At 38.8% G+C, this 13,517-nt stretch overlaps 1 protein-coding gene across 1 annotated transcript in view; it reads right to left on the bottom strand.

The window, feature by feature from the left end:
- Positions 1 to 7,212, bottom strand: part of Mcf2 (MCF.2 cell line derived transforming sequence) — an 81,272-nt gene extending 74,060 nt beyond the window's left edge. The window contains exons 1-2 of the mRNA XM_051179131.1: positions 7,155 to 7,212; positions 618 to 732 (exon numbers count right to left, since the gene is read on the bottom strand). Coding sequence (XP_051035088.1) covers positions 618 to 732; positions 7,155 to 7,212 — 173 coding nt within the window. The remainder of the gene's footprint in view (positions 1 to 617; positions 733 to 7,154) is intronic.
- Between the last annotated feature and the right edge of the window lie 6,305 nt (positions 7,213 to 13,517).

Raw genomic sequence — 13,517 nt, 5'->3', positions numbered from 1 at the left:
GCCCAATATCTCCCAACACCACTGCTGTATGTAATCCTTGGACAAGGGGAAACCAGCTTTCTTCACTCTTGGCTAGTAAAGTATTCTTTTATATATGGCTGTCATACTTTTTGAGGCCAGCACTTCTAGAGCTCTACATCTATTTCCATAGTTCCTCAACATATTTACAGATTTTCTCCTCAGGATATACTTTGTATCCACAATCTATATTTTACAATATATTTTTAAATATATTTAGAACTTAGCCAGGCCAGGAGGGGGGTGGCATGTGCTTTCAATCCCAGGACTGGGAAGGCAGAGGTAGGCAGATCTCTGAGTTCAAGGCCAGCCTGGTATACAGAACAAGTTGCAGAACAGACAGTGCTACGTACAGAAAACCTGTCTTGAAAAACAAAACAAAACAAAACAAAAAAAAAAATTAACAAACAGGAAAAAAAAAGAATTCAAGTAGCTGTCAACCTCCTCTTTTGCTAGTTATATTCTTCTATTTTAGGTAGTTTACTTTCTATTCACAATAACAATAATAAGAACTATATTAATCTGTAATCTTCCTTTTATAACATTTAAGTAGTTATTTGATATAAAACAAAATTTTAGAATGCTGTGAAATATTTTACCTTGCAATAGATGTCAAATAATTGAGCACTTTTCCAATTACATCCTCTGGGATACATTTGAAGTTACAGTTTTCTGGAAATGTAATGATCCACGCATTGTCCCTTCCCCGGCCACCTAAAATAAATCAAATTATCAATTTACTCTGGAGTAAATTATCCAAAACTTTTGAATAACCCAGAGTTTTATGAGAATCATAATTTCCATATAAAACAAAACAGCAATAAGTAAAATCCTGCAATGTGGTTCCTAAAATAAAATCAAAACAAGTAAGAAAAACAAAAAGAAGAAAATGAGTCAGAAGAAAATTTCATGCATATGCAGAACAAATACGGCTGAAGAAACAGATGATCTGCCAAGTTTGACAACCAAGAAGATTAAGAAACCACAGTGTACATTAGGGTTGTGATCCTAAATTCCAAGTGAGAAATTAATAGTGGAAATCTTCATAAAACTGAGTACAGTAAGTCATGGTAAGCAGGAAAGAAAATGACCTAAATGTTATAATTAAAGTTCAAATCAGGGCTGGAGTGATAGTTTAGTTAGCAAAGAGCTGTCCCTACAAGCAAGAAGCATTGCAGTAGATCCTCAAAACCCAAATAAATAAGGTAGCATACTCTTCTTACTAGAACTCTGAAAGTCGAGAGAGGCAGAAATCTACCATGTTATACTGTCTAATATTAAGGAAAGCAGATTTTAGAACCAGGAATATTACTAAGCATAATAAAAAGTTCAGGAGAGCTAAGCATGGTGGCACACACCTTTAATCACAGCACTCTAGAGGCAGAGGTAGGTGGATCTCTGTGAATTCTAGTCCAGCCTAGTCTACAGAGTTACAGGACAGCCAGAGCTATAAAATGAGACAGTGCCTCAAAAAAAAAAAAAAAAAAAAAAAAAAAAAAAAAAAAAAAAAAAAGAAGAAGGAAGGAAAGACCTTGATGTTGGTGGCACACACCATTAATCCCACATTTGGAAGGCAGAAGAAGGCAGATCTCTGTGAGTTGGAGGCCAGCCTGGTCTACAGAGCAAGTTCTAGGACAGACTCCAAAGCTAGAAGGAAACCATGTCTTGAAAAATCAAAACAAAAAGTAAAATAAGTATTTATTTAAGTTCATTAGATAATATTTAAGTTGCCAGTGTACCATAGGGACACAACCCTGAATACTTATGCACCTAATAATAGATCTACAAGCGGTATAAAGTAAAATGGATGGAACTTTCACCATGCAGCCCTCAACATCTGACAGAACATAATCTCCATCTCCCTTTCCCTCCCCCTCCCCCTCTCCTTCTTCCTTTTTCTCTCCCTCTGTGTTTTTTGTCAACTTGACACAAACAAGAGGTGCCTGGAAAGAGGGTCTCTCAAATGAGAAACTGGCTCCATCAGATTGGCCTATGGGCATGTCTATGTGGCATTTTCTGATTAACAATTGATGTGAGAGGTTCCAGCCCAATTTGACCAGTGCCATCCCAGCCAGATGGTCCAGGTTGTTAAAGAAAGCAATGTGAACAAGCCTTGAAATCAAGCTAGTAGTCGGTCAGTTTCCCCATGGTTACTCCTCTGACTGCCCTAACTTCTCTAAATGTTGAACTTGAGATTCAGTCTTGTGAGCCAAATAAACATCCCATATCAGTCGTGGTTCTCTACAGGAACAGAACAGAACCAAGAATAGCCATCACATCCTCTCCAGTTGCTTTTAGTCATGGTGTTCATCACAGTAATAGAAAGCAAACTAGGACATCCCCTTTCATCCCTCACCTAACCTCTCTTCCTTTCTCTTCTCCCAAACAAACTGGGGGGGGGGCATTCATACTATTTAAGCAAATATCATCTATCAATGAAAATGATACATGGTTCCTCTAAGGGTCAATTATCACTGCCTACTAAATTTTAATCTATTAAACGTATTACCATTGAGCACCTAGATGTACTATACTCGATAGCACATCTCTAATCTAAAAAAAACACAAAAGCAAGGCTTTTAAGAAGCTCTGCTAACAACTTAATGGTGTGTATGAAAGCTGGCAATGACCGTATCTCCAAGCCTGCAACATGCTGCTGGATGCAGCAAAGACCAAGGTGGTGATACAATCTAGCCAGAAACTACTAAATCCAGTGTGTGTGTGTGTGTGTGTGTGTGTGTGTGTGTGTGTGTGTGTGTGTACGCGCACCAGTGTGCCAGGGCACTTCAGGATTGCACACAGTACCAGAGTTAATCTGTATCCCCTTGTTTTATAGCTTGGGGCCTCATTTACATTACTCTTACCTTTTCTCTTTTCCAGTACTAGGTCAGGACTGAACCCAATCTCAGATCCAGCATTACTCTATCCCTTAGATTTAGGTTTGGGCACCATTGTGAAGAAAAAGGATTAGGGCCTAGAAAGATGGCTCAGCAGTTAAGAGCACTGGCAGCTCTTCCAGAGGATCCTGGGCTGCTTCTCACAACCCACGTGGCTATAAGTCCATTTCTAGGAGCTCTAATGTCCTCTTCAACAGGTACTTCATGTATGTGGTACACAGACATCAATGTAGAAAAAAAAAACACCCAAACACACAAAAATAGTTAAGTATAAAAAGATAAATGGCTAGGTGTGGTGGCATGAACCTTTAATTCCAGAAATTGGAAGGCAGAGGCAGATGGTGTTCTATGACCTTGAGGCCAACCTTGTTTACAGAGTAAGTTCCAGGCCAGCCAACACTACTTGAGACTCGACTCTAGGTAGATACACAGGTAGGTAGGTAGGTAGGTAGGTAGGTAGGTAGGTAGGTAGATCCAGTCCAAATCCTTCTAAGACAAAATACTTTCCCCCATCCCCCATCATGGTGTTTAAAGACTTAGTCTAAAAGTCAAATGTACAAGAGTGCTAAAGTTGGTCTTAATGACATATTCAAAATTAATGACATATTCAAAACTGTTTTAAAGTCCTTAATTATTCTGATGTCCACTTGTTTAGTAACTAGATGCCCAACATATAAATGATTACTACAACACTTTTCAATCTAATATATGTATGTTGTATATGTGTATATATGGATAACAAGTTATTTATGTAAGTTGCAAATGAACTCATTGACCAGTTCATACATTTACCTGCCCTTAAATAAATGATAAAGTTTGCTTACCAGACAGGAAAGCAATGTCTTGCATTAAGAAATGATTGATGTCCTTTAATTGGAGGAGGAGCCCAGTTTCTATGACAAACAAGAGAAGAAACAATGCCGATATTAAAAGTGTAGCTAGAAGCATACAGAAATTCTCACTGTGCCCAGAAGAGCTCTGGGCCCTTCGAGATGTGTGCGTACAGACATGCCAGCTTCATCTTCCCTGCTTCAGCTATAGGTAAACACAGCCGTGCTCTTTATGCCATCACAGGGCGTATGAAACCAGTGACCCACTTTTCAGAATCTATGTCTGGAACAAAAGCTACCCTCACTCATCAGAAAACTAAGAACAGGTACAAACAGCCCCAGCTTCTTTGAAGAGTAGTCATGTACACATACTGTCTGTCTTCCACTTCCCAGAGTGGCTTTCTTTCAAAGAACTTTATCAGCAATGACAAAGCACCTTTAGGGTTTTTATAAAATTGTTTGGAATCTTTAAAATATCCCAAGGCAGGTATTATTCACCTTATTTTAGGAAGATTAATGGTACAGGGGTTCACAACATGTGTTTCTGAATGAGAAAGACTTTTTGATTCAAATCGCTCTTACAGCACTCAGTAGCTGTACGAACTTGAACAAGCCAGTTGCATGAACTCATTGAGACTAAGTTTCCTCAACTGTAAGCTGGGTATCCTAACAAGATGCTGTGAACTATAATGTGAAACAGCTTACAAAACAGTAGACACCTAATTAACAGTGACATTTTTAAGTTACTGTCCCTGTATTGTTTCAGACAATCACTTTAGTTGCCCTAGATCTCAAATGCTAGCTCACAATGTTCAAATCTACCAAACATTACAGGGATCAAAACTAAAAGTCCATTATCTACCTCTAGTCTACGAACAAGGATAACTTTTTTTGAAAGAAAATAGGTCATTGAAATAGGGTATTTTGGACTGCTGATTTAATGCCTGTGGTTTCACATCTCTTATTGAAGCCACATTTTTCATTTGCTTTCTGATATAAAGGACCTTCAAAGTCATCATATCTAGTGGTGTCAGGCTGATGACACACCCTTCTTGGTGCTCCTGAAATCATCACATATAGATATGCTTTATCCAGAACAAAACTCAAAAGAATTCACAAAGCTGTAGAATACCATATCTTATAGCACGACCTACCCAACTGGAAACATAGTACAATTAACTGGCACATTTATTTTCATAAAACACAAGTCATTAAATACATAAGATTGAGAGCCACAAAATGGCCTGGCAATCTGAGTTTGGTCCCTGGGACCCAGATTGTACAAGGAAAGGCTGAATTTTTCTTTAAGGTGAAAATTGTCTTCTGACCTCCACATATCCGCTGTGCACAAAGTAAATATATATACATGTACTAACCTTTTTTTAACATTGGTCAGGACATAAAAATTAGTTCTCAAAATTGTCTTGCAATTAGTGTATGTGTGTGTGTGTGTGTGTGTGTGTGTGTGTGTGTAGATTTTTATATATTTAAACTCCTGGTATATCCCAAACCAAATCACATACATTACCATATAAAATACTTCTTTCAACACCATACTGCCTCTAATAAAGTACTGTTTATAACAGTCAAAAATGTGTTACATATTGACGGTTTTAAACATGGAGATATGGTAGAAGGATCACAGAATGAAAGACAAGATTTTCCTCTGTCTTCACATGCTTCCAAAAGTAGTAATGGCCCAGAGCTTGAATAAAAGAGCATTAGAAGCAGGTGTGGTGGCACATGTCTAGAATTCCAGCACTGGGATGTAGAGGCAGGTGAGTTCTTGAGTTCAAAACCAACCTAGTCTACATAGTGAGTTCTAGGCCTATGTAGTTCTAGTGAGTTCTGCATAGAGAGAGCCTCTCTCAAAACAAATACCATTAGAACATAGAAGCATCCCTATAAAAGAAATCCAGATTTCACTCCTGATTTGAATAGCAAAAATAGCTATTAAAATAAATTGATGGATTTTATGTCAGATGGCAAACTGGAAATAATACATATGCAGCCTGATTAATCCTGTGCCATTCAGAATCTTGAAGAACTATAAAAATTGTTACTCCACAATTTAGACATCGACATAAAATAAGCAGCCTTGGGAATAAAACAAAATGCTATGGGCTAACAATAGGAAGACCAGGATTTCATTTTATGTCTACCACTGAGTTTCTCTGTAACCCTGAAAAAGTAATCCATGTGTCCTTCCCTCCATTCCCTCCATTTTAGGGCCATATAGCACATACTTTCTAATGGACCTACATTCTTGGAAAGCCAACAATGTGGAAAATCACATACATAAGTAAAATGCATTCATATTTTTGAGAACTAAAATGTCATCCCATTAAAATAGCATTTTCAAGCTAGGCAGTGATGGCACATTCCTTTAATCCCAGCACTCGGGAGGCAGAGGCAGGCAGACCTCCGTGAGTTCAAGACCAGCCTGGTGTATAGAGAGAGTTCCAGTGCAGACTCCAAAGCTACACAGAGAAATCCTGTCTTGAAAAACCAAAAAATAAAAATAAAAATAATATATGTATACATATATATGTATATATATATATATATATATATATATTATAAGCTAATGAAAAGGGATAGGTTAAGGGAAAAGGGATAGGTTAAAAAATAGTCTATATTAACAATTTACTAAAGTCAGAGGAATTAACGATGGAAAGGCAAGAAGGATGTGGAGAACACTAGATTCTCAGATTCAGAAAAAGTCATGATGCTGAGTTGCACCCTGTTTTGACTCTGAGGTTCTTGCACTCCACGAAGATTCCTTAAAACTTTTTATTTCAAAGCATAAGAAATAAAAGGATTGGAGATGTAGTTCGGTTGGTAACATGCTTACCTATAACATGGATAAATAAGAATGTGGGAAAACGATAGGCTGATGGGTGTTTATTTGGGGAGAGATTACTTACACCAGAGACAGATGACCACCTGCAGGTTCCCATCCCAAGGATGCCTCTGGATGCTCTCTGTCTCTGACCAGGAAGCTAGAGAGCGAGCTGGGGTCCAGGACCCCAGACCTAACCCCCTTCCCCAGTCATGCCTGCACCTATCCCCACGCCCCAATGGGCATGGTCAATGCAACAGGTGAGGGGGGGATGGATATGTCACTAAACTTACCTAGTATGCATGAAGCCCTGAGATCCATTCTCAGCAATGCAGCATCTTGGCACACATTTATAATCCTATCCAGCATTCACACAGGAGGAGGAGGCAAGAGTACCAAAAAACTGAGGTCATACTTGACTACATCAAGTTTGAGGCCACCCTTGCCTGCATGAGACCATTTCAAAAACAAGGGCCGGAGAGATGGCTGGGGGGTTAAAGGCTAGACTCACAATTAAAAAAAAAAAAAAAAAAAACACTGAACCAAACTCACATTACAGCAACTTACATGCTTTCACAGGAAGCTGGTCAAGCTGCTCCATTACAGACAAATAAAACGCATGCATTCTTCTCACTTGAAATATACAGCAAACCTCAAAAGAGCTGGCTGGGAGCTGGAGAGATGGCTCAGTGGTTAGGAGCGTATACTGCTCTGACAGATGACTCAAGTTTGGTTCCCAGCTCCCAACTGTCTGCAACTCCAGCTCCAAGGGATCCAAGGCCTCTGAATCCTTTTGGGGACTGAACTCATTATATGTACATACCCACAGAGATACACATATACACATAATCAAAAGTAGCAAATCTTCTCTAAAAAAAAAAAAAACTTTTTTGTGTATAAACAATCAGGTACAAAGATGAGCAAATCTCTTGTACTTCACTCACATAGGATAAACTTCAGGCTTAGTCTCTCTTTTTGTTAATGTGCATGAGATTTTGTCTGCTTGTTTGTATGTGGACCATGTGCACATAGTACCTGCATATGCCAGAAGAGGGCGATAGATTCCTATAACTGGAGTTCTAGATGGTTATAATCCACCATGTGTATAGGAACTGAACACAGTCCTCTGCAAGAGCAGCATGGGTTTTGACACCTGGGTCATCTCTCCAGCCCCTACTATCTAATTATAAAGTTGTACACAACCACTAATTAGTTAATCGAAAATAAGGAAATAAGATTCAAATTCAAAGATCTTTTTGAAGTGCTACAAGTTACCTCATGTAGCCCAGGCTGGCCTTCAATATAATGTTAGAAGCTTCCTTCCTTCCTTTCTTCCTTCCATTCTTTCATCTTTGTTGTTGTTGTTGTTTGAGAGAGGTTTTCTCTGTGGAGTCCTGGCTATACTGGAACTCAGTTTGTAGACCAGGCTGGCCTCCACTGGAGAGACCTGCCTACCTCTGCCTCCCAAGAGGTGGGATGACAGGTGTGCGACATCATGCCTGATTATTATTGGTCAAATACCACTCTAGGTCATTTTAGATAGATGGTTTAGGAAAAATTAAAGAATCAAATAAATTTATGAAATGTTGAAGATTAAACATATTGCTATATTTCCTAACAAATACACCTAAAGTTTTCACTAGCTATCTGATCAAGAATTCCTCTGGTTGTTTGGTTGAATGGTTGGGTTTTCCTCTCAGGGCAAAAAGGCCAACAGAAAAAGTACTGTGCAGAGGTACTTAGTTCAAAATGTCAAGACAACCTACAGGGAAAAAGGTTGCCTTGCAAGGTACAGAAGACCATTACCACAGTCCTGTTATTTGCAGTTTTCAAAGAGCAAGCATCTCTGTGGACAGTTGCTACAGAGGAGACTCAAAGCTCTTTGAGCTCTTATTTCTGAATGTGTGACTAAATGATAGGAGTATAGATTACCATTCCAGACATTTCAGTTCTAGTGAGCTGAGTAATGGTTCCTAGAGAGAAAATTATCATTTAAATAAGTAAGTAATTGATATGTGCAAGCTTTCTCATTTTATAGAAAGCATTTGTATTTCAGATCCCAAAATATAATAGCAATAATTTCCAGCCATAGGGTTTTTCTTTTACAGTGACACTCTTTTGTTACCATTTGTGCTCTGTCTGGAGTTCCTGTTCATGTATGATAGACAAAATCTAGTTCTGAACCCACTGCATATACATGCCATCAAGTCCACACTACAGGGTCAGGGCAAAGAAACTTTTTTAAAGAGCAAATACTTCCATACTCATGCTTTCTTAAAAATAAACAGGAAGCAAATGCAAAGCACATGGGAAAACAAAAAAGAAAACAATGTCAAGCAGGAAGACCACAGCAACCAACTCAACTGTCACCAAGAGGACAGAACAAAGAAATAAATGGAGTGAATGGTTCATGGTTAATGAGCTATCATGATGAAGCTCTTGCTATTTGTCAAGCACTGCACAAGACATTTAAGTGCTATTTTCTGGTCTTCAAAACAAACCTCCAAAGTTGATATTAAAAGCCTCATCTTTCAAATATTTTTATTAATTTATTTCTTTTATATGTAAGGATATTTTTCTGCATAACTCTATATACTTCAAGTGTGTTCAGTGCACATGAAGTACAAAAGAAGGAATCACATCACTTGGGACTAGAATTACAGATGTTTTGAGGTGTCACATAAAGGCTGGGAATTGAACCCATGGCCTCTGGAAGAGCAGCCAGTGCTCTTAACTACTGAGCCATCTCTCCAGCCCCTAAAGCCCCATTTTAAAATAAAGAAATGGGTTCAAGGAAACTAACAGGCATGCACATATTCACTCAAGAATCTGCTATGAAATAACCACCAGATGTCAGTCACTGTCTCAAGCTGGAGCAGAATCTAGCATGGATTCAGATAAGGTTTCAGACATTATTGGCCTGCTACCCTTCAGATAAGTGATGTGACACTTGTACTCTGAAAAACACACTCAAATAGCTCTCTCCCAATTATTAACTAGATACAACTTGATAGTGTCCGTTTTTTCCCGAACCACGGCAAAAATGTTTACAATCTGTTGAAATAAAGTCCATTATGTTCACAGTCTTAATTTCTTTTTTTAAACATTTATTTTACACATATTTGTGTGCCTCAGTGTATGTATATGCACCACATGCATGCAGGAGCCTGCAGAGGCCAGAAGTGGTGTCACAGTCCCTGACCCTGGAGTTAAAAATGCTTGTGAGCCCTCGGATATGGGTGCTGAGAACCATTGGCAGGTCCTCTGCAAGAGCAGCCAGGGAGGGCTCTTAACACCTGAGCCATCTGTCTAGACCTTACAGTTTGAACCTAACTGCAATGCTTTGCAGCAATAACCTTTTTGAAAGTCTCCTATGGCTGATATGTAGGACAGACAAAATTATGTTTCTGGTGAGTTCCACGTCCTGCTACAAGATGGATGGGATTCTATGTGTGTAATTTTTCCATTTCAGTCTGAACAACAGATATGCCATACCATCTCTAAACCTAAATGACTTGGCACATGCAAATGATTGATGTGTTTCCATGAAAATGGTATAATTAAAAAGTTGGAAAAATAAAATAATTCTGAAACCATCAGAAAAACAAACTCCTATTAGACTACAGTAGAATAATATAGTATACTGTTCTAAAATAAAGGTACAGTATAAAGGGCTGGAGAGATAGCTCAGTGGTTAAGAGCACTGGCTGCTCTTCCAGAGGACCTGGGTTCAATTCCCAGCAACCCCATGATGGTTCACAACCATCTATAGTGGGATCTGATGCTCTCTTCTGGCATAAATGAGTACATGCAGATAGAGCTCTCAAATACATTATACATAAAAAAATCTTTTTTAAAAAATGGTACAGTACAAAAACCTCACATAAGTCTCTAACAAGAGTCATTCTAAATCCTTTTTGCTGATATTTATTGGAAACTCCAATCCATGGCAATTCAGAAAACTTCTAGTGAATTCCTATTTGGGTTCTCTCTGCATACAAACATACAGCTTCATATTTTATAATTTAAAAAATACAGTAACAGAAAAGATGTATGTTCCTACAATCACAACAAATGGAAGGCTAAGGTCAGGGGATTCCAAGTTCCAGGACATCCATAGCTACACAGAGAGATCTGGCCTTTAAAAATAAAATGGGCCATGCATTGTGGCACACACCTTTAGTTCCAGCACGTAAGAGACGATGGCAGACCTATGTCTATATGAATTAAGGGCTAGCCCAAGTTCCAAGCCAGGACTACACAATGAAACACTTACAAAGAAAGAAAGAAAGAGAGAGAGAGAGAGAGAGAGAGAGAGAGAGAGAGAGAGAGAGAGAGGGAGGGAGGGAGGGAGGGAGGGAGGGAGGGAGGGAGGGAGAGAGGGAGGGAGGGAGAGAGGGAGGGAGATTATGTTTAACGAAAGAGGCAAGACTTACCAAAAGCCATATACCCTAAGTTCACATTGATAAGAAATCTTTAGGAGCTTCAGGTCCAGAGCAGCTGGATGTCTACCTCATATGCCATCATAGAGCCTTCATCCAGTAGCTGATAGAAGCAGAAGCAGACACCCACATCTAAACACTAAGCCGAACCCCTGGAATCCAGTTATAGAGAGGGAGGAGTCATAAGCAAAGGGGTCAAGACTATGCTGGAGAAACCCACAGAGACAGCTGACTTGAACAAGGGGAAGCTCATGGACCCCAGACTGATACCTAGAAAACCAGCATAGGATCAAACCAGGCCCCCTGAACGTGGGTCTCAGTTAGAAGGCCTGGGCAGTCTAAGGGACATCTGTCAGTGGAACCAGGATGTATCTATCCCTGGTGCACAAAAGGACTTTGGGAGCCCTTAGCCTAGAGACACAAGGGAGGGCCTAGGCCCTACCACAAATGACTTGACAGATTTTGATGATCCCTTCTGGAAGGCCTCACCCTCCCTGGGGAGCAGAAAGGGGATGGGATCAGGGTTGGGAGAAGGCAGGGGAGCAGGGGAGGGTGAGGGAACTGGGATTGACACATAAAACAAGCTTGTTGCAAATTTAAATAAAAGTATTCTAAAAAAAAAAAAAAAACAGAAATGGAGGAAAGACAGACAAAAAAAAAAAATTGGAAGATATCAACAAACCCCTTAAAGAAAACCAAGAAAAAGCAACCAAACAAGTGAAGACAATGATTCAAGACATGGCATCTAAAATAGAGGCAATAAAGAAAACACAAACTGAGGGAAGTTTGGAAATGGAAAATCTGTGTAAACAATCAGGAACTACAAATGCAAACATAAACTACAGAATACAAGAGATGGAAGAGAGAATTTCAGGCATTGAAGATAACTTGGAGGAAATAGACACACTGATTAAAAAATTTTAAATCCAACAAATGCTTAACACAAGTCATTCAGGAACTCTAGGATACCATGAAAAGACCAAACTTAAGAATAACATGGATAGAAGAACAGGAAGTAGCAATCACTAGTCATTAAAATCCATTAATATAAATAGTCTCAATTCACCTATAAAAAGGCACAGGCTAACAAACTGAACATGAAAACAGAACCCATCCTGCTGCTGCATACAAGACACACACCTCAAACCCACAGACAGACATTACCTCAGAGTAAAGGGTTGGGAAAACATTTTCCAATCAAATGGACCTAAGAAACAAGCTGATGTAGCTATCATAATATCTAACAAAATGGACTTTAAACTAAAATCAATCAAAAAAGACAAATAAGGGCCTTTCCTATTCATCACAGGAAAAATCCATCAAGAGGAAATCTCAATTCTGAACATCTCTGCCTCAAACACAAGGGCTCCTATAGTTGTAAAATAAACATTGCTAAAGCGTACATCACAAATTAAGCCCCACACACTAATAGTGGAAGACTTCAATACCCCAGTCTCACCACTCAACAGATCTGCCTGACAGAAGTTTAACAGAGAAATAAGGGAACTAAAATATGTTGACTCAAATGGATTTAAAAGACACCTAAAGAACACTTCACCTAAACACAAAAGAATATACTTTCTTTTCAGCTCCTCATGGAACCTTCTCAAAAATCAACCACATACTCAGTAACAAAGCAAACCTCAACAGATACAAAAAAATTGGAATAAACCCCTGTACTCTATCGGATCACCACAGCTTAAAGTTGGAATTCAAGGGCAACATTAATTTCAGAAAGCCCACAAACACATGGAAATTGAACAATGATCAACTGAACCACCACTGGCTCAATAAAGAAATAAAAGACTTCCTAAAATGTAATGAAAGTGATTGCACAACATGCCCAAACTTATGGTGAGAGGAATGTTCATAGCACTGGATGCCTACAGAAAGAAGTTGGAAAAATCCCACACTAGAGCATTAACAGAACAACTGAAAGCTCTAGGACAAAAAGAAGTAAACTCACCCAGAAGGAGTAGATTGCAAGAAACAGCAAATGGAGGGCTGAATTCAATAAAATAGAGATAAAGAAAACAATGCAAAGGATCAATGAGACAAAGAGTTTGTTCTTTGAGAAAGTCAACAAAATAGACAAACCTTTATCCAAACTAACCAAAAGGCAGAGAGAGAACATACAAATTAACAAAATCATAAACCAAAAAGGGGGACATAACAGACACAGAGGAAATCCAGAGAATCATCAGGCCATACTTCAAAAATCTATACTCCACAAAATTAGAAAAGTTCAAGGAGATGGACAATTGTGTAGAAAAGTACCATATACCAACATTAAACCAAGAACAGATAAACAACTTAAATATACCTATAACCCCTAAGAAAATAGAGACACATATTTTAATGATGTCATAGCACCAGCATTATCATAGGATTATGTGTGTGTCTTGCTCACTTGAGTGATATACATAACATTAAATTCTGACGGTTTGCTTGTTTGTTTGTTTTGGTGCTGGGGAACAAACCCAGTACC

Source organism: Phodopus roborovskii, unplaced genomic scaffold, assembly GCF_943737965.1.
Source record: "Phodopus roborovskii unplaced genomic scaffold, PHOROB, whole genome shotgun sequence".
Classification (NCBI taxonomy): domain Eukaryota; kingdom Metazoa; phylum Chordata; class Mammalia; order Rodentia; family Cricetidae; genus Phodopus; species Phodopus roborovskii.
The sequence above is the reverse complement of the archived record's forward strand: the minus strand, read 5'-3'. Positions and strand labels throughout refer to the sequence as shown.